Genomic DNA, 19898 nt, shown 5'->3' with positions numbered 1-19898 from the left:
GCGGTTAATCTCCTTGATCACGGCAAGGAAGACGCAGATAAGGTGTGTTCGATGACGGCGTTTGTCGAGGTCGGAGGCAGGACTCGAGACTTGCGTACACTGTACACAGTCACGCAAGGGCCAACAGGAGGGAGAGGAGGGCCAAGGCGGGAATGAGACGCTGCAAACCGTGGGGTGAGCGATTGCCACCAGCAGCAATGACGGAGAAAAAAAAAAGGAAAAAGAATCGTTAAATCGATGATCTAAATCGACGATTTAAAGGAGAAAAAAAAAAAAGAGCGAGGGAGGGAGAGAGGAGAGGGGAGGAAGTAGAGGAGCTCAGCATATGACAGATGGACTGATCCGTGACTGCTGCACCAGAGCTGCCGCTCCTGGACGGGACGACGATCCTGTCACACGCTTAGCGGTAATTTACTGTACTAGCCAAATGAGACACTTACAGATGATGTTGTTGTTATTATTATTATTATTTTCATTATCTTTGGATAGTATTTTCTCATTCAACATTGATTGAACCAAGAAAGTAGTATTTATCTAGTTTTAGTTGGGTTTATTTTGATGTTCAATACGACATAGTACTTACTCTTCTGACATTCTATTACTTGAATGATTGCAATATAAACTGGTCTGCAGAATCGGTCTCGACTCAGGCAACGGTCAAGTCACAGTACTAAGTCATACTAGTCGATACCGATACAGCGATCTACAATATACAGTACGGACTGTCCCAGGTACCTTCTTAGGTAGGTACCTGGCTATAGTGTGATTCTGTTTAATTACTACTATAGATAGGATATTAATTACTTGACCATGTACCTACTACCTAACATAATAACTAAGTAAGGTACAAGTACCAGTCTTATATTAGAACACTTGCTACCTAGGTACTAGGTAACAGGTAGTTATTAAATAGGTACGAGTTAGGTAGTTGATACCTGTAAACTCTGTAGATACAATATGTTCTGTACCACACTGTCGGACCAGCTAAAGCTTCTACTGATCCTAGGTGCCATCCTCATCGTACTCCGTATATACCCACCAGCAGATCTGCAGCCCTCTTTTTCCTCTTCTGGTGTCTGCTCCACCGTTCCTGCGGCCTACTCGAGTAGGAAGCGAGCCGGGTCCACTGGTGGTTAGCATGATAGTTAGGTAGGTAGTGACTCCATAGTTCCATAAATAAAGAGCCTTACTTAGTACACTACTATGGAGTGACTACTACATAGTGACTAACTACTTAGTTGAGGGAATAGTTAGTGTATAATACAGTAGACTCAATAATCATCCAGTTGGTATATAGTTAGTATTAACTAACTAACTAACTACTAGTATCTTCATGACTCAATATACTTTCTATATTTTCAATAGACTATAGTATTAACTACCTAGGTAGTGAGGTAGTAGTAAACTAATCTTCTACTACATACTATCTTTAACCAAGTATTTATATTAATATACAGTGTTTTTAATCTGGATAACTACCTAGGTACCTACAGTTAGTTATGCGTACCTAGTACCTATTCCTAGTACCTATTTCTAGTACCTATTCCTAGGCTTAGTCTACCCACCTCTCGGTATCACTAGTTAGTAGGGAGTAGTACTAATACTCGGCAACCACTACTATTTTATATCTAGCCTATCGCCTATCGCCATCGAAATCGCCCATCGGTGTTTTTCATCGCCCCGTCTTCATTGCGTGCGCCAACATCCTGGATGGGTCCCGTCCTGAAATCGCTGTTGATCAATGGAATAGATATCCCTTCTTTCTTTGTTGTCGACTTCAATTCTACTACATAGTATAGGCAGCTAAATAAATGATTACCTATCAGTCAGTTGGATACCTCGGTAACTACCTAGGTAACATGTACCTAGGTACCTAGACTACCTAGTTGACTGGGATTATACTTAGTACTGTACGATCCACTGGTCTGGGTGGACGAGTAGTATTCTATTATATTCTGTACTACTCCGTAAAGCTCTTTGTTGCAATCTGACGGACATTGTACCTGTCCAATATTGGTTTCTGCGGACAAAGAAGTAAATCTGGAGTAGTCTATCCAGAGTGCCTACTAACTACTACCTAGTATTTCAAGTCAATACGAGGAATACTATAGTGCTTGACTATGCGTAGATAGGGCCTTACTATGTACCTGTTAGTAGTAACTACTCAAGTGTTGAGTGTATACGTACTACACAGTTACTCCGGTGCCTGAATTATAGGTTGTACTAACCAACAATAGAGCATGTAGTTACTCAGTAACCAACTATAATTAATTAATCAATGATAGATGATAATATTCCCCTGGAATAACGGCTTGTCAGAACGTGCTTCAAGGCCCATATAGTGCTCAGTGCGTTGCCTAGTTAAATGAAGTACACGTGCTCATAACGGTATGCGAGGCTAAGCTTAGCCCCCCCTGAAGTTGGGTGCGATCGTCCAGGTCGAGTCTGAGTCTGGAGCGATGAGTCTGCGCCGTTTTTTTTTGGTGACTTGTGTTTGTATGTAGTACTCCGTATGTGTTGGTGTGTTTTTGGGGGTTTTTTTTTCCCTTTTTTTCTGAAAAGGATACGCCGACAATCCTTTCCACTGCAGCCCTTTGGGGCTTGGGAGAGGGCTACTAGACGCTACTCGCCATACCCGCTCCTCCCGGACAGCAAGTGAGAAGAAAAAATTCGGGGTTGGTGGAGCGAGAAATGGCCGGCTTGATGTCAAAAAAAGGAAAAAGGCATGGCAAAAGTCCCTCTTTCCGAAGGGTTGGGCCGCCGTGTGCCGCGCGCGAGATCCCCACACCTCTAGGCTATCAGGGGTAAAAGAATAACTAGATAGTAACTAAATACTAAGTCATTAGACTGGCTAGTTAACTAGTTAGTTACTAACCAGTGCTGCCGAGTCTTCTGAGTATGTAGTCTGTACTCCGTAGTATTCCTTCCATCACCGGGACAGTGGAAAGTGGACACTGCTTACTGATACTAATGAATATAGAGTCAAGGTTAGAATTTGAAGAACAAAGCTGTCGGGGTTTGCCACTCACCTTACTACATAATAATAAATCCCGAGAGATGACTTCCACTGTTGCCTGCCAAAAGTGTACCATACCGTACTGGAGACACACACACACTTGTAAGTTGTCTACCTAGTAATCCTCCACCTCTGTTCTTTGTACATACCTCCGTACACCACCTAACCAACTAGCTATCTAGATTCCATTCCGTTGCTTATCCTGGCGATCCTGTGTGGACACGGGAAAATGTGACGGGAAGCCTGCGTCTTGCGTCAGTCCGTGGTGGCTGAAGTGGGGAGAAGGGAGAAGGGGGCAGAGGAGAAAATTGCCCAGGCCTCGAAGGGCTCGAAGAAATTAAGACTCTCAACTTGACACACGCCGTCGACCCGTTTGCCAACATTTTGGGTCGTGATGTGTCGTTTGTTTACTTCTTTAGGTAAGTGTGCTCAGAGCGAAAAAATAAGGTGATGGCTTGACGCAGATGATCGTCGGCTGGCTTCGAGCAGTTGGAATTGGACGGAGTACGGAGTACCTCACGGAGTGGACGTGGATTGCGTCGGGACTAGTCTTTAAGGCATCAGGCCCAGGCATCTAGATTAGGTGCCTTAGTGCCTTGCTAGGCCTTTAGTGGCCTGCAAGAGACTAAGTTAGGCAGGTGCCAGAGTCGGAACCGGGAAGACAGGAGAAGATCACGTGGTGGTCACCTGCTTGAGTCTGGAGCATTGAAACTTGCCATTGCCATTGCTTAGCACCTACTGGCAACTGCTCGATACCACTGACTGCCATTACCCATTGTCACTGCCATTATCGCTGCTCGGAATCGCCATCTAACCAAGGATCAGCATGGAGCACGGCTGGTAATAGCTTCCAGCGATGGTTGGTACTCTGGGAAACCAATACTGCCTGTCCCTCGGTGCATCGTACTAACAGATGCGTTAGGCGGGTTCTAGTATCTCGATCGTCGTCGGTGTCCCAGTCTCCATCCGAATATAAACCACACAATCTTTGATCGGAGGGGTCTCTCAAGAGCCGATCCTAGTTACTGTCTGTATGGAGCAGGATCCCAGTGGAGAGCTTCAGAAGATCGGCTCTGCGCAGGTCTAAACACTACCGCTTATTGTTGTGGAGTATGCAGGCCGTGTCGGTGCATTGCATTAGTATAGAGTAGCTGATATTTAGCTACTTGGTCTATGGTGAGTGAAGTATACTCTTAGTGAGGATACTCTTAAAGCAACGCTCAGAATCATAATGCTGTTCCCAGCGGCTTTGGTTCCATGGAACCAGTGCGGACCAATTCCACTACGAAACTGTACCTGAACGCCGATCATTGTCTGTTCCATGGTTCCATCAAGTCGGTAATCGATCTCATAAGTTATAATCCAGTAGTAGATCATTAGCTAATAGGTAATTAGTAATATTTCAACCCGTGCGTAGCATATGCTACGATATAATCTGATATCAAGTTCAAACCTGAAGTTCAGTATACAGATAGAATATACTCTTATTCTTCATAGCTAGCTCCATCTAGTCAACCCTGTCGTCCACGTTCTTATGTAGTACTGCAGGGGTATAGGTATCTACATAGATGGATGATACCTTGTTTAAAGGGATTACTTCCATATCAACGCGTCGTACCATTCCATCTCACATTCCAACACGTCGTCCAGCAACATAAAGAGAGCGTCATCCAGCTCCAGTTTCAGACTGAATCTAATCTCATAGCGAAAATCAGTATAATTGTCATCACTATTATCCAAGTAACCCATCTACTATCTTCTATCTACTATCTACCATGAAGTTCCTCCTCTTCACGCTGTTCGTCGCCCTTGCGGCCGCGACGCCCATCCCTTCCACCCAAAATGTCGAAGCCGATATTTCTGCTCGGTCGAGTCCGCTGGATACAGTCACGGGCGTCCTTGGTGCATTGGATTTGGGGGGTGTAGTATGGTTATCCCTTATCCTTGAAGAAAAAGAAGTAAAAGCTAACAGGGTAGATTTAAATCGGAATGGTTGGAATATACTGTTATGTTATGTGAAGTGATGAAAAATAGGACCTTGAATGATAATATACCATTTTCAATTACTTTGTAGTAGTATAGAACTCTAGAACAAGTATACCGAAGTAGTCTAGAACATCCCCTCCATATCCAAGTCAAGGAATTCAGGATTCCCAACAGCCATATCCGCCGCAGTGAGCATATCGTCCAGACTCGTCTCCAGTCCTGCCCCGGTCCCGTCCAGCCCTATCGCTGCCACGCTGCCATCGGTGTTATGCTCGATCCCTGCAGCGGCGGCAGCGGCAGCAGCAGCAGCAGCCTTGTCGAACATCTGGTCGATGTTTTCTGCCCCGTCGGGCTCGAGGTTCATCTGGGCGTCTGACCCGTCCACCCCGTCCAATTGCATGGTTTGGATGATGTTGCTGACATCCAGATTCGAGACGGGCACGACGGGGACAGTGCCCTCCACTTGCACTTGAGAGGGGACCGTCGTCAGCATCAAGTGGTTGACGCGGCGGAAGAGCCGGACAAGGACTTGGGCGCGGAGCGGGTCCTTCTCTGCTAGTTTCGCGATCAGGTTGTGCTGCTGTTTTAGTACGTCGCGGAGCGTCAGCACAGGACACGGCGGTAAGGGTTCTTTCATTGAATCGTGATGATGATGGTGGTGGTGGTGATGGGAATGGTACGCAGACTGCTCGACCGCGAACGACTCGGCCATCGGCGCACAAATCATGGTTGCGGCAATGTCTAGCGCGATATCTCCGCTGCCGGTTTCGGTCTGTAGCTTCACCTCATCGACGAGGGCGGGGAGGACCCGCGCCGACCCCAGAATATGGATTCCCGCCAGCAGCTGGCGGTGGGTGTAGGAGTGCGGCGAGATGGTGATTTCCGGGTTCGCGCTCCAAAGCACCAGCGACTGGAAGGTGCTGCGGATGCTGCCCAGGAGACCCGAGTTCGCGTGAGTGGTCCAGGTGTCTAGCTCGCTGCGCCGGCAGGCCCCGATCCGCTGAAACGAGACGTATGGCTCTAGGGCGTCGAGGATGGGCTTGATGTCCGACCGCGTCGGGTGCCGGGCCCGAACATCCTTCAACTGCTCCTCCAGCGTCTGGGCGGTGATGTTCAGCACCGTTCGGTGGATGGCCTCGGCTTCTCCCGAGATCGAAGGCGGTTTCACCAAGGAATACAGCGCTCTCAGCGGGATGGTTGCGTCGCTTTCGGATTCCCAGATATGATTGCCCAGCCAGGTTAACGCCACAACCAAGGATGGCAGAAGGAATGGTTCAAGGAGATCTGAAGATCAGTATAGGCCAAAAGAAGAGGAAGGGGAGGGGGAGGAAAGACAGAAAAGAAAGAAAAGAAAAGAAAATTCTCAGCTTACATTCAAAACCCCCTTTTAGGGTCTCGAATTCTAGCTTTCCTGCCTCACAAGCCCCCAGACTCTGGCTGAACAGCGTGCTGACGAGTTGATAGAACTCCTGCGGACTGCACGCCGACATGGTCTCCTCGCTGATGCCCTCTGCGATGAAAAGAGCCCCGATCCAGCCCCCCAGATTCTTGTTTTGCTGTTCACTGAGGTCGTCCAGTTTTTGGTTGCATGATGCGCGGTCCAAGAGCCGCAGGATAAAGGATCCGGGGCTGGTGACTCCAAGATCGAACGGAGTCAGGTCATACCGGTACTTGAACGCCAGCACTAGTAGCAAGATACTGCCGAATTCATCATAGACAGGTTGGTTTTCGCTCTGGTCCTCGTCCCAATGCCACGAGTCCAACAGAGAGCAGATCGGCTGCAGGACCTGCTTGGGGCTCCGAAAGAGCAAAATGACATCCAACGCCTGCGGGCGACGAGACAACGAGTTGCAGATATTCTTTAGTGTCATTGTTTCTTTTTGAGTGCAGAGATTGTGCATGACCTATTTGAAAAAAAAAAAAAAAAAAAGAAAAGAAAAAGATCAGCTTCGTTTTGAAGAAACGGACTAGGATACACCGGTAGTAGTGACCGGGTGGTGTTTACAAAGAGCAAGGATATATATAACACACCTCGGTGATTGCTCCCACGATGGTCCCGGCGTTGCCGTCCATTGATTCAACCTCATTGATCAATTGGTCGGCCCGTTCCGGGTTGGCATTTATCTGGGCGACCAGCTCGTCTTTCATATATTGACCTCCGACAGGGAGAGTCTGCATCGGGTTCTCGCCCAGCAGGCGTTCGATGCTCGACTCCGGGATCAGGCGGTGCAGCGCACAGGCAAAGAGGAACTCCTGCCGGACATCTGACAAGACGGTGCTACCTTGCATGGAGAACATTTGAGAAAAGGAAGGGAATGCGTTGGGGTCTATACGACCCAGAGCGTTGCGGATACACATCTCCATCGGGACCATCGAAGTGGCCGACATGGCGGCGAAAAATGATGGGAGCTTGTTGACGAGAAACGAGCGGAACAAGAACATCGTCCTGCTAGATTCATTGCGGTACATTGCATTCGACAAGATATCGAAGGCTGCCGTGATGACCTCTTCGACGAGGAACTCGTAGTTGCCCTGTTCCGGAGTGTCAGTGTTTACTGTGCGTGCAGCCTCTCTCTCTCTCTCTCTCTCTCTCTCCACTTACCCCATATCGATTATTGAGATAATTGATTAGCATGCCGTCGTCTACCAGCGGTCGTCCAACAAGCTTGAATCCGTTAGCCAAAATGGGTTACCATTAAAGAGGGAGGGAATTAGGGGGGAGGGGATACCATAGCATTAATATATATATATAGACCAGCTCTGGAATTGATAACTGGTCCATCCATCACAGACGCCTCGAATTCTAGAGCATTAACATTGATACTGTCTATCATCGTGACCTCCATCGGTTTCCTTGTGGGTTCTCCATAAAGACCAAACTCCTTCTGCAGACCATCCAGTCTGGTTCGAAGTGGAAGAGAAATCCGGTCGCAAAGAGGAAGATAAGAAGAAAGAGCCTTTCCAATCTTTATCCTAAGGGCTATAAGGTCAATATAAAAAAAGAAAAAAAAAATGGGTAGAGCACCCGTCAAGACCTACAAACAGCTTTATAAAAAAAAACAGGACAACATACCTTCGTGGTTGTTATGTGATAGAACGTCCAACCCCCTTTTCACGCCCGACAATGCCGCCAGGAGAATACCAAGCGATTCAAACAGGGAGATGGCATCCGGGCAAGTTATCAACCCGCCAGTCTGTTGCTCTTCGTCCGAAGTGTTGTTGTGCCAGTCGACGAGGGCCATGATCCAGTCGACGATGGCGGCGTACATTGCCGCGGCCTCGGCCGTGGATTTGGGCAGAACACCCGTCGAGACCAACATCATTAGGTTCTGCAGGACCTTGATGTCAGTCATGAAGGTACAGACGCCAGACGCAGGGCCAGGCTTGTTGTCCTGTTTCTGGGGCTGGCTTCGACTCCCGTTCTGCTGGTCCCGAATGGAAGCATGTTTCAGCAATGCGGCCAGCATGATCGAGGGACGTATCACGCCAGCCCTACACAAGCTGTCAAGATAGAGCGGTAGCAAGGGGTCGAACTTGAGCCCCGTGGCAGCCGGACAGGCGAGCAGGAGATCGAGCAATGTCGGCTCGGCGATGGGGATGCGCGCCACAAGTAAGGAAGCGAGATCCTTGAACTCGGTGACTTCGATGCGCTGCACCAGGCATTTCTGGAGAAAGATGCTCCATGTTTCTTCTGGAGACCCCATGGCGGGGGCGTCCGTATAGGAAGGGGGGGGGGGGGGGGAGTTTGTTATATATAGTACTGGTTTGTTTGTCGTTCGATATTCGAATCACGTGTGATTAATAATAAGGATTAGGAGTCTACGAGTCGTACGGAAGAAGTCACGTTATCAGTCACGTGTGTTTTACCACGTGACATTGTGGTGGAAAAATCAAAGATTGGCAATGGTCCGAGCTGTCCGGTAGTTGTATCAAGCAACTACTGATTCAATGATAAGCTTATGGTCGTCAGCCCATTTGATCCAGCAGATCTTGCATGAGTATCCTGTACACCTAGCTCTGCAGGTACCTTGAGTCTCAAGATAAAAGAGTACCTAGGTACCTAGGTACTCCGTATCTCTCCGTATACTCCATTGACCATTGTATATATATATATATATATATATATATATATACGAAGTATAATAGAAAGACTCAGTATAATCAGATAATACATACTTCTAAAGACTATTCAAAATGGACCAGTCATGATTGACAGTGCGGAATTTGGAGAGTGGAAAAAGTATCCGACGGAAGGGCGGAATTTCGGATCGAATTTAGTACGGAGTAACTACTCCGTACCTGTATGTAAGTACGAAGTCATTACGGAGGACGGAGTTAGTTACGAGGTTAGGTAGGTGGTACCTCAGACGTCCGGCAGTACTAAACTAGTTCTTACTATTAGTATCTACCTGAGGTACCTAATATGTAATAAGATATAGGTAAGATATAGAGAAAGATTAAAATACAAAATACCTAGGTACGTAGGTACCTTACATATGTACTCTGTATACTAAGGCAGTACTCCGTACCCACACTCAGCTAGCCACGCACTGAATCATTTAAAGAAAGACGACGAGAGGCTCGAAAGCTCGATTCTAGCGAATAAATCGCTAGAGCATCTTGAATCCTCATTGATAGTGAGGTACTAACCATCTGGCTAATTAGCTAAGTAGTAGTGCCTCAGCCTATCAGCATGCAAAAGCCCCTACTAGGTAGATACCTTCAGTAGTACTCACCCGTACTCTATAATGGCTCGTCCATACAGAGTTAGGGGAGATGGCTTTTTTAACCCCGATGGAGGTGCTCGGAGTAATGATTTAGGTACTAGTCTACCAAGAGAAGTCATCTAGTCAGTCTTATTGGTCCACTAGTCCTTGGTTAGTTCACTATAGTTTAACCAGTCAATCAGCTAGAACTGACTAGTAAAGAAATCCCCCCCCCTTAGAGAATCGCCACTGTGGCGAATCTGGTACGGGAGTAACGGAGCCGGACGTCCTCCGAGGCATCAATCACACTCTAGGGTACCTTGAATTTTAACTATCTAGGCAATAACTAGTAGTTATCAGGTACCAGACTGTACCTTACTAACCCTACTAAACCACTACATAGTTAGTTATCTACTCCGTAGGTACCTAGTACTCCGTATAGGTACCTACCTAGTGATCCATGGATCACTGGTGACTGGACAAGGGAATGTATCTCGTATTGGAAACCCCTTGGCTGGTACTGATTGGGCATTCACTGGACATTTCCTGAGGAGTATACTAGGTAGACTCTATCTAAGATGTTAGCCACCCAGCTTCTTCTTGACATACTCTGGAGAGTAGGCTTCACCTGCATGTCACCATGATATAATACTTGAATAATACCGCTAAATAGAGAAAGAGAGAGAGATATATATACACACAAGAATGTATTTCATATGGCTCACATAATGCATATGCGTAATCTAGTTGTCTCATGGCCAGGTATATGTCAGGTATACATAGCAGGGAGAGTGATTCACTCGGGTGGTGACCTAGGTACCTACCTAGGTACTGCCTACCTACCCCCTGGAACCGCGCGACCGCGACGCCTGCGACGATGAGTCGTGGAGTATGTCTGGAGCCCGGGGCCCGACCATCCAGTCCTCCATCGCCAGCCACTCGCTCCAATTGCGCTCTGCCGTCTCGATTTCCGAGTCCAACGGGCCCTGAAGCGGCCGTAGGAACGGGATCGTCTCCAGCGGCGGCATGTCGTAGTCGCGCTTGACGGCCGCCCAACCGCCGCTCTTCGCCGCGAACAGGTAATTGCGCCGCTCCTGTTCGTGCAGCGGGCCAACCCCGGTGCCCCAGTCATCCCCAAAGAAGCCGTGCAACACCCCCGGGAAATCCATCCCCGTCGCGACCAGCCGGCGGATGTACGGAAATAAGGAGATGCTCGGTAGTGGGTGAGCGGTCGATGTTGATGATGCGGGCCCAGTCCCGACCCTGGGTCCTGCGGAAACTGCTGGCGTTGACGCTGACTCTGACGTCGAGTTGAAAATGGGATTCACCGGCCGCTGAAAGGGTAGCTGGATGTTTAGAAAAGCTGATAGGGCCTGGACGGCCACGCTGTGCTGTGCCTGGTCGAGGAAGTATCGTTGACAACTTTGATAGCGTGGGTACCACTCGAACATGTCGAAGTTGGTGTCAGACGCTTCTGAAAGGCCGATCATGGTGGCCGGGTCAAAATGAGATGATGAATTCATGCTGCTCCGAGGGAAAGTCCGGGACCTGGGGGTTCTATTGTCCAGTGCTTAGCTCGACCAGTTCTCCGCCACACAGCGCGCGCTCTCTCTCTCTCTCCCTTCCTCCATCTCTTTTGACTCGAACAATTGTCCCGAAAAAGATGGGCCGGGGAAAAAGAGGGGGAAGAGGAGAGGGGAGGAGGAGGCAGGTAGCTTCAGGGAAGGATACTTTAGATTTAAAAAAAAAGTCCTACCTCGACGGATTAGGGAAGTAAGCCTGGGCCGAGGTGACGGTGATCGGGAGTAGAGGCCTTGTGTGCCAGAAGGAGGAGGCTTATTCACAGACATCTGCCAACAGGAGTTGGGCTCGACTGGAGGTCGCAGTTCAAGCCCCCAACGGGCAGGAATTTAGGATTCTTCATTGACAGGTAAGCAGGTTGAGAAAATAGACCGGTGGGTTTGGACGGGGAGGACGGAAAGGGAAAATGGCAAATGACAACAACGTACATGGGTCTAAAATACTGCTGGTAAAAAATACCACAAAAAATAACATGAAAGCCCCAAATGGAGAATCGGAAAAAAAAATTAAAGAATATTAGGAATTAGCAGGGAAGCCAGGAAAAAGAAAAGACATATATATTTAAAGGAAGAAATCAAAATAAACACGAAAATAAAAGGAACTAACAGAGGAACAAGATCCAAAAAAAAAGAAGTTGACGAGGGTATTTTGAGAAAAAGAGAGAGAGAGAGAGAGAGCACCGAGTATCTCGCTGTGGACCAGCTCGGGGAAAAGACATACGGACTGGTTGAAACGAGCAAAGGCTCAGTTACTTACCTGCCAAGGGCAAATAGCCTCGGGATTATTCGTATGTAGAAAGAGGCCCAGATGAGGGAGGGGGAGGAAGAGCAAGGCTGGTTCCTTGAAGGCCAGACACAAAAGACGACCCTGGTAGGTAACTAGTAGTTAGTTGGTACTCCGTAGCCGTGGTGGTTAGAACGCACAGGCAAGGCTGGAACCATTATTGTACAAGGCATGATGTCGGTGGTCGCTGCAATCGCGTGTCCAGCATCGGTAGTGGATACCTGGCTTTCTTTTCTGATCAACAGCAGATATCGAGGCGTGCAAGTTTGCCCGCCTGATTGGTGACGATGAGCCTCTCTAGTCTGCAGACCGTTCGGTATGGTATCACAGGAGTGATACTGTCCGCTTACGGGCCCGTCGTACGTCTTTGTGCAAGATCATTCCATGGTTGTCGGCGGCTTGCCCCCCAATCCCCCCCCCATTCTTTTCCCCCCTCCCCGTCTGCGCGATACGGCCAGGCTGACCAGCGCTTGGTAACTAAGGGAGGTAGTAGTGGTACCTAAGTTAGTCCTGTGTCTAAAAAAAAACCCCAAAATTAATAAGCTTTGTTTTTTGGGGGGAGGGGGGTTTCTTTTTTTTTTTTCTTTTTTTTTTTCTTTCAAAAAACAGAGACCTAGAGATGCAGACGGTTCATCCCGATTGTCAATGTGTGGAAAGTCAGACAAGTCAGGCTGGAGTCCCCTAAGAGGGATTGTGCTAGCAGTTGCGCATAGCCCCTCCACGCCCCTCGTTTTGAGCCGTCGTCCTCCCCCAGAAGCGGCGAGGGGTTTGTGTGTGTCCTGGTATGGAGCAACTTCCCAGGCAGGCTAGGAATCGGTGAAGAAAAGGGCCTTGAGAGAGACTGGCGCTCATTATTGGTGGTAAGGCCGATGCGTCTAATCAAATCAAACGTGGCCGAGCGGCAAGTTGCCCTGCACGTTACAGGGGGGGAAGGGGGAGGGGGCGAATGTGAGGATGAGTCTGGTGTGTAGATGCTTGTGTGGGAGCGAAGACCAGGAAAGAAAGTCTACGAGGCTCTCTCGTTCCCGATCAGCTGGTCAGTCAACGGTTAGTACCTTAATTGAACAGGCAGGCATGGGAACACCCAGATCAGACAGTGCAGGTGCAGTATGTGTGTGTGATCTTGGCTTTGAGGAGCAGGGTATGTAGATTGATTGATTGACACGGCCACGGCTGTATTCGCTTCTTGTCCCGGCCGGCCTCGGGCAGGTTGTCTGTCTGACATCTTGCTGTGTGCTGACCCATTGAAACCTGTCCAGCCGCAACAATATTTGTTTCCCTCCCCCGAAATGGGGTTGAGTTGGGTTGACAGACAGCCATGCAGAGCCCGCACTTCTAGGAGAATAACGCAGAGACGCCACCAGTGCGAGATACTCCGTATTGTGCAATGTGCAGGCCAAAGAGTCGGTACAGTTCTCTCAGGTCTTCGCTCAGCTGCAAGGGAGCGACCAAGTCCGGAGATCTTTCCCCTGCAATGTATTCCGTATCCGTACCTCCACAGCGTTGTTCCATTAATTATTTTGATTAATATGAACCATTCGATTACGGAGTATACATAGACTCCGATAGACGACACTGCAGACTGGTCAATCAACTAACGAGTCAATAATAGTTAATAACACATAATAATATAGCCATAGCACGGTGCGGCGCTGCTCCGTGAGTCCGCAGTCTCGGCCGGTCTGGGCCGCGGGAGGGGGGTTAGTTACCTGGCTCCCCCAAATTTGCCACAGCGTATCTGCGGTTGCTCTGTCCTTGACCCTGCCATGCAAGGCCAATTTATTGCTATTGTTATCGTTGGTTATTATCATTCTTATTATTCCACTGGCGACAGCTGTGGGGAGGTTGGTGGTCAACAGATTAGGTATGCATTATTGCGAGGGTGTCGAGTTTCTGGTGGGAGAGAAGAAAAAAAAAAAAGGGCTGCCTACCGTTTTACTGACCGCTGCTGCTCTTTTGGGACTGAGTCAAGGTGGGAAAGAACGTCCCTGTTGCTTAGTCATCGGAGGGCATCACTGAATCCTGATAGTCAGAGGTGATTATTGTTATTATGCGGTGAGCAAGCAGGTTGAGCACGCTCACTCAGACGCAGATCTAGGTCAACTATTACTTATTCTTCATGAGGAAAAAGAAAGAATCGGCAACCTGCATGGACTCCCTCAGGGAGTACTCCTGGTACTAGATAGATCAACTTAATGCCTGCAGGGATGCGTGTTACGACATGCTGGGCTTTTTTCAATTCCTGGAGCGGAGAGATATGGCCAAAGCGCCATACATTACCTTAGGTGCCTACCACTAGCCTTACTATGACTAACTGCAGTTGACCCAACTGATAGGAACAGTACAGAGTACTCCGTACCTACCCCGTACCTAGGTAGAGGCTAGTGACCTAAATCCGTACTTCGTACAACTTACAGAGTACTGCCCATGCTAATCCTCTGCCATTTCCTGAAGGAATCTTCTTTTCTATTCTATTGCTCAGTTCCCACGGCTTTTCGTTCAGCCAATGACCATCAAACGACCTTAATAAAACGCACCGCAGTAGAGTGTCCCTCAACACTGGTTGATCAAGCCTTGATCAAGGTAGAAAAAGTCAGTTGTTGTACTTTGCATGAACAGCTGTTCACGGGTATCTGAAGTTCTGCTCCTTAATAGCAACTAACTATATGATAGTTAAGAGTTGATAGCTGTTGGTAGGTACGTAGTTACTATAAACTGTGGAGCTGGAAGAAAATAGCTCCGAGTCTACTGTTGTTTCCTGCCTGAGGAAGCAACTACTCCGTACCAACGAGTCACTACATAAGAGATATTCCGGAACTAAGGTACCTACCTACCTAGTCATTATCATCGGTCTCAAGACTCTCTTTATGTGTCCCCTCCTCTTCTCTGGTTCCATAAGGGACCCAAATCAGGTACTTCTATCTCCCTCGACTACCCAGAAGATTAACGAACACGACCATCAGATTGACAATCACAATTACCCTCTTGTGCTTGTCGTATGACTCTCGCAGAACAACTCTTCTAAGACAAGGGATATGTATCATGCGATGCCTATATGCAAATAAATCCCTTACATCGAGACAGGGATCGATAGTCCTGAAATTCGAGTTTCTCGTCTATAAACTTTCACAAAAAGGGCCCCCCTCCGCAAGCCATAATTAGATACAACCAGAAACATGGGAAGATAATACAAGTTGGTTGTCCTTAATAGGGCTTGTCAAGATTCATCCATCTCCTATGAAGGCGTGAAGTACGTGTAGTATGGTGGTACAAACCAGTATTGTTGCGGACCTTGGAAATCAAAGATCAGCAGTGCATCATCGGGTTTCCTTATACATAGTTCCGGTAGATCTCCTGTACTCTGTACAGTGTATGTATGAGGTGCCTCTGTTCGTTACAGACCCACAGAATCATGTACGGAGTACGGAGTATAGTAGTAACTCTGTAGTTATGGAGTATTCGATGATGAATCTCGGATCTTCGTCAGTTTCAGGTGAATAACTACAATTTTATCGACAGTTAAGCAGCCACAGACAGCTTGAATAGCACCACCATCTAACTCAATCATGCAAATCACCAACCACAGCTTCGTCGAGTATGACGAAATGCAGAGTTAGATACTGCCTGGTACCTAGCGGCTGAGGTACCTAGTTACCTCTCACTATAGGTAAGTAGTAGGTAGCTAAGGTAAGAACCTAGGTAAGTATCAGCTGTTAGGTAACTATGTACTACGTTCATACAGCAGTACTTCTACCCTAACTGCCTCTAGGCTACAACTGTGTCCACCTTCTTTCTAGAAGGAAAGCGATTATAGGACCGCAAGTTTTCGTTGGGTCCTAGACACTCAGAGCAGGCAGTACTACTCTGTACAGCTCGAGAATGGAGCGTCACGTTGTACGAGGCACGATTGTGGCGGTAGAGTCGTACGGCGTGGAGTGAACTGGACAGTGGACACCGCCATAAAGTCCTCGATAGCAATGCAGTGCTGTATTCCAGGAAAAAGTCTTCTCGGGGGATTCGGATTAGGTAGGAAGATTCCCAGTTGAGTAGATCCAAGTCTATCAGGAAAATGGACCAACGAGAATGTTGACTTAAATAACCGAGTCTTGTGGATTTATTTTTGATACTATACGCAGATTTGAAACAGAATGGTCGAGTAAAATAGCCTCGGTTCCTCGAGCTGTGTACGAAGGAACTGATATCAAGGACAAGGAGGCTCATTGTTGTGTCGCGTGGTGCATATATTCTCTCTAAAGGCTCACCCATAAAGCTCTAATCTAGACATCAATCAGAAGTAAAGAAGATGTGTAGACCAGAGACATGTTCAAAGAGAATAGAGAGAAGAAAATAAACAGATAGGGAGAAGATAAAGGGAAGGTCATCTCACACTTCCCCTCTTCTAACATTGACCAAAAAGGGATAGCCCCCGATTGATAATAAAGTAAAACAATCTGATAACGGTTTCGCCGCCGCGGGGTTGCTGGTTGCCCAATGCAGCTAGATCAGATCTTTGACACATGCTGACTACTCCATACTGAGTTTTTTTGCGTGTCGGAGAAACGGGCGGAATGCCCTAAAGTTACGTGGGAGGAGCGCCGGGGGTGAGGAAACACCAGGGGGGTGGGTAAGACCACCACCACCAACTACTAACTACTGCCTAACTACGGAGTACTACACCTACCACGGACTAACATCGGAAGAATAATTTATTGTCTTTTGGGGGTTCCTTTTCTTTTTTTCCCAATCTCCCGCTTTCGGCGCGCTTCTATTTCTCCTGACTCACCGGGAGCGCGCAATACCATTCGACTGCCACTGGGATCAAGATAATTTTGCGGGATGCAAAAAATCCCACCGTGGGTCCACCGCTGATAAGACCTGAAGATAGCAATCTGTGACCTTAATCGATAAACTAACACGGGCGTCCGCCCCGAAGTTCGGCCTCCTGCGAGGGTGGCCCCGCGGACGACCGCCTTCTCAAAACGGACAGGCAGGGGCACCGCCAAACATTTCGCCGGTCTTTCCGCTTCTGCTCGACTTCCGACTCCGGCTTTGCGCCTCTGGGACTTATCCCGCCCTGGGACTGTGGGAGGTTTCGAGGGTACCAGGTACCGTGGCTTGATCCGCCCGCCACCTGCTGGGGGGAAGAATATTAAAACCCTCTCTTTTCCCCCTTCCCTCTCCCTCATTATTCCTCCCTCTGCCTTTGAATTTTCTCCCCAAGCAAGATAAAAGTTTTTTTAAGATACCCGTCAAAATGTCTAACCTTCCCGTCGAGCCCGAATTCCAGCAGGCCTACAATGGTATGTCAAATCAATCCCCCCTCCCTCCCCCTCTTTCCCGCTCTTTCCCTCTCTTTCCCTCTCTTATCGTGTGTTCTCCTTTGCTGACGTCCTGTTCCTACAGAGCTTGCCTCCACCCTCGAGAACTCCACTCTCTTCCAGAAGAACCCTGAGTACCGCAAGGCCCTCAAGGTTGTCTCCATCCCCGAGCGCGTGGTTCAGTTCCGCGTGGTCTGGGAGGATGACAAGGGCGAGCTCCAGGTGAACCGTGGTTTCCGTGTTCAGTTCAACTCCGCCCTCGGCCCTTACAAGGGTGGTCTCCGCTTCCACCCCTCCGTCAACCTGTCCATCCTCAAGTTCTTGGGTTTCGAGCAGATCTTCAAGAATGCCCTGACTGGCCGTGAGACTCCTTTCTCTTGGAAATTCCTTCTCCTTCCGTTATACAACCATATGCTGACTGAAAAGTGAACATGGGCGGTGGCAAGGGTGGTGCTGACTTCGACCCCAAGGGCAAGTCTGACAACGAGATTCGTCGTTTCTGCGTTGCCTTCATGACTGAGCTCTGCAAGCACATCGGTGCTGACACCGATGTCCCCGCTGGTGACATTGGTGTCACTGGCCGTGAGATCGGCTTCATGTTCGGCCAGTACAAGAAGATCCGCAACGAGTTCGTTGGTGTCCTGACCGGCAAGGGCCTCAGCTGGGGTGGTAGCTTGATCCGCCCCGAGGCCACCGGTTACGGTCTTGTCTACGTGAGTTTTTTTTCCCTCCTTTTTTTTGAATTTAAGTCTGACTGTATGGTAGTACGTCGAGCACATGATCAAGTACGCCACTGAGGGCAAGGAGTCCTTCGCCGGCAAGCGGGTTGCCGTCTCCGGCTCCGGTAACGTGGCCCAGTACGCCGCTCTTAAGGTTCTCGAGCTGGGCGGCAGCGTCGTCTCTCTGTCCGACTCCCAGGGCTCGCTCGTCGTCAACGGCGAGGGCAGCTTCAACGCCGAGGAGATCGCCATCATCGCTCAGGTCAAGGTCGACCGCAAGCAGCTGTCCGAGATTGCCTCTACTGAGGCTTTCAGCCAGAAGTTCAAGTACATCCCTGGCGCCCGCCCCTGGACCCACGTCGGCAAGGTCGATGTCGCCCTCCCCTCCGCTACCCAGAACGAGGTTTCCGGCGAGGAGGCCGAGGCCCTGATTGCCGCTGGCTGCAAGTTCATCGCCGAGGGTTCCAACATGGGCTGCACCCAGGCCGCCATCGACACCTTCGAGGCTCACCGTGAGACCAACGCTGGTGCCGCTGCCATCTGGTACGCCCCCGGCAAGGCCGCCAACGCCGGTGGTGTCGCCGTTTCCGGTCTCGAGATGGCCCAGAACTCGGCCCGCCTCAGCTGGACCACTGAGGAGGTCGACGCCCGCCTCAAGGGCATCATGGAGGACTGCTTCCAGAACGGCCTGCAGACCGCCAAGGAGTACGTCACTCCCGCTGCTGGCTCTCTTCCCTCCCTGGTGGCTGGTAGCAACATTGCTGGTTTCAAGAAGGTTGTTGCCGCCATGAAGGAGCAGGGTGACTGGTTCTAAGCATTTTTGCTTTCCTCCCATGACTTTTTATAAATATATGTACATAGATTAGATTATGACTTATGGATTTTCAACGCATGTGATTCAGTGTAACGTAGACCGCAACACTAAGTGTATTGTAGACCTCAACCTTATATTATTAAGTGTAAATTTCCAACACCAACGCTATGCTAGGGTATCTAAAAATGATAAATACACAAGAAGTATATATCTATCTATATATATAGTCAGTCATCGCACAAACGGATATCCTGCAACGGATCAGGAACAAGAGTGCGCGGGGAAGCCAAGACACCCGCATGGACTGGGATCTCCTTCTCGCGATGAACCGTATTATTGATAGGGGTAGGAGAAGAGGGGACAGGGATATTGTTGTTGTTGTTGTTGTTGTTGTTGTTCTCTCCCCCCGAAGTGGAAGGGGAGACAACACGACTTCTCCGCCGTCGTCGACTGCGAAGATACTCGTTCGGGATGGGGTCGACTTGTTTCCTTGCCGCGGGGACGAGATTGAGATAGACAGGAAACACGGCGCCGGCAGCATACAACGCGACGAGAAGGAGGTAGGAGTGTTGGGTTCCATGCCACGAAAAGGAGGCGGCGTATTCCGCAAACGGGAAGAATGCACCGCCCCCAATCGCGACAGTGAGTAGGACGGCGGCCGTTTTGGTGTGTTTGCCTGTTCCGCGCAAGGAAATGGCGAAGATCATACTGAACACGCCTGATTCGAAGAGAAACACGCAGATCCCCATTGCGGTGGCGGTGGAGCCTGTCGTGCAGGTTGCTAGGCCGGAGAAGACGATCATCCCAATGTACGAGGCGAGAAGGATCCAGCGGGGTTTTAGGAAGTATTGGGACAGAGCGGCGAGGAAGCGGCCTGCGGCGAAGACGGAGCGGCCGATGGTTAAAAAGTCGAAGTGGGAGGTGGATGATCTAGTTAATTAGTTAGAACTGTACAAAATGTACAACTGGGGGGGG

At 49.0% G+C, this 19898-nt stretch overlaps 7 protein-coding genes across 7 annotated transcripts in view; 1 reads left to right on the top strand and 6 right to left on the bottom strand.

Moving 5' to 3' along the window:
- Nucleotides 1-2315: 2315 nt before the first annotated feature.
- Nucleotides 2316-3241, bottom strand: ASPZODRAFT_738157 (hypothetical protein). Its single transcript, XM_022729920.1, has 3 exons — nt 3166-3241; nt 3069-3098; nt 2316-2827 (listed from the first exon to the last, which is right to left on the bottom strand). Exons 2-3 carry the CDS (start codon nt 3090-3092, stop codon nt 2405-2407), a joined length of 447 nt encoding a protein of 148 aa, XP_022579286.1. The 5' UTR covers nt 3093-3098; nt 3166-3241; the 3' UTR covers nt 2316-2404.
- A 1885-nt stretch (nt 3242-5126) lies between these two features.
- On the bottom strand, nt 5127-8706 carry ASPZODRAFT_153654 (hypothetical protein; the record flags this gene model as incomplete). Its single annotated transcript, XM_022726000.1, has 6 exons — nt 5127-6286; nt 6375-6906; nt 7034-7534; nt 7605-7667; nt 7732-7982; nt 8076-8706. 6 exons carry the CDS (start codon nt 8704-8706, stop codon nt 5127-5129), a joined length of 3138 nt encoding a protein of 1045 aa, XP_022579285.1.
- Nucleotides 8707-10547: 1841 nt separating this feature from the next.
- Nucleotides 10548-11198, bottom strand: ASPZODRAFT_70921 (hypothetical protein; the record flags this gene model as incomplete). Its single annotated transcript, XM_022729709.1, has 1 exon — nt 10548-11198. One exon carries the CDS (start codon nt 11196-11198, stop codon nt 10548-10550), a length of 651 nt encoding a protein of 216 aa, XP_022579284.1.
- A 1824-nt stretch (nt 11199-13022) lies between these two features.
- ASPZODRAFT_737670 (hypothetical protein) lies at nt 13023-14235 on the bottom strand. The gene is made up of 3 exons (XM_022729914.1): nt 14183-14235; nt 13782-14094; nt 13023-13666 (listed from the first exon to the last, which is right to left on the bottom strand). The coding sequence occupies exons 2-3, from the start codon at nt 13881-13883 to the stop codon at nt 13121-13123; spliced, it is 648 nt and encodes a 215-aa protein (XP_022579283.1). The 5' UTR covers nt 13884-14094; nt 14183-14235; the 3' UTR covers nt 13023-13120.
- A 1554-nt stretch (nt 14236-15789) lies between these two features.
- Nucleotides 15790-16597, bottom strand: ASPZODRAFT_134897 (hypothetical protein). Its single transcript, XM_022723656.1, has one exon. It carries the CDS (start codon nt 16291-16293, stop codon nt 15838-15840), a length of 456 nt encoding a protein of 151 aa, XP_022579282.1. The 5' UTR covers nt 16294-16597; the 3' UTR covers nt 15790-15837.
- A 729-nt stretch (nt 16598-17326) lies between these two features.
- On the top strand, nt 17327-18923 carry ASPZODRAFT_153652 (hypothetical protein; the record flags this gene model as incomplete). Its single annotated transcript, XM_022725999.1, has 4 exons — nt 17327-17372; nt 17476-17751; nt 17817-18103; nt 18156-18923. The coding sequence occupies 4 exons, from the start codon at nt 17327-17329 to the stop codon at nt 18921-18923; spliced, it is 1377 nt and encodes a 458-aa protein (XP_022579281.1).
- Nucleotides 18924-18997: 74 nt separating this feature from the next.
- ASPZODRAFT_100926 (hypothetical protein) overlaps nt 18998-19898 on the bottom strand; it is a 3509-nt gene continuing 2608 nt past the window's right edge. Inside the window, exon 5 of the mRNA XM_022720776.1 lies at nt 18998-19853. Within this exon, the coding sequence (XP_022579280.1) occupies nt 19151-19853 (703 nt within the window). The 3' untranslated portion in view covers nt 18998-19150. The remainder of the gene's footprint in view (nt 19854-19898) is intronic.

The sequence above is a fragment of the Penicilliopsis zonata genome (genome assembly GCF_001890105.1).
Source record: "Penicilliopsis zonata CBS 506.65 unplaced genomic scaffold ASPZOscaffold_13, whole genome shotgun sequence".
Taxonomy (NCBI): Eukaryota; Fungi; Ascomycota; class Eurotiomycetes; order Eurotiales; family Aspergillaceae; genus Penicilliopsis; species Penicilliopsis zonata.
The sequence above is the reverse complement of the archived record's forward strand: the minus strand, read 5'-3'. Positions and strand labels throughout refer to the sequence as shown.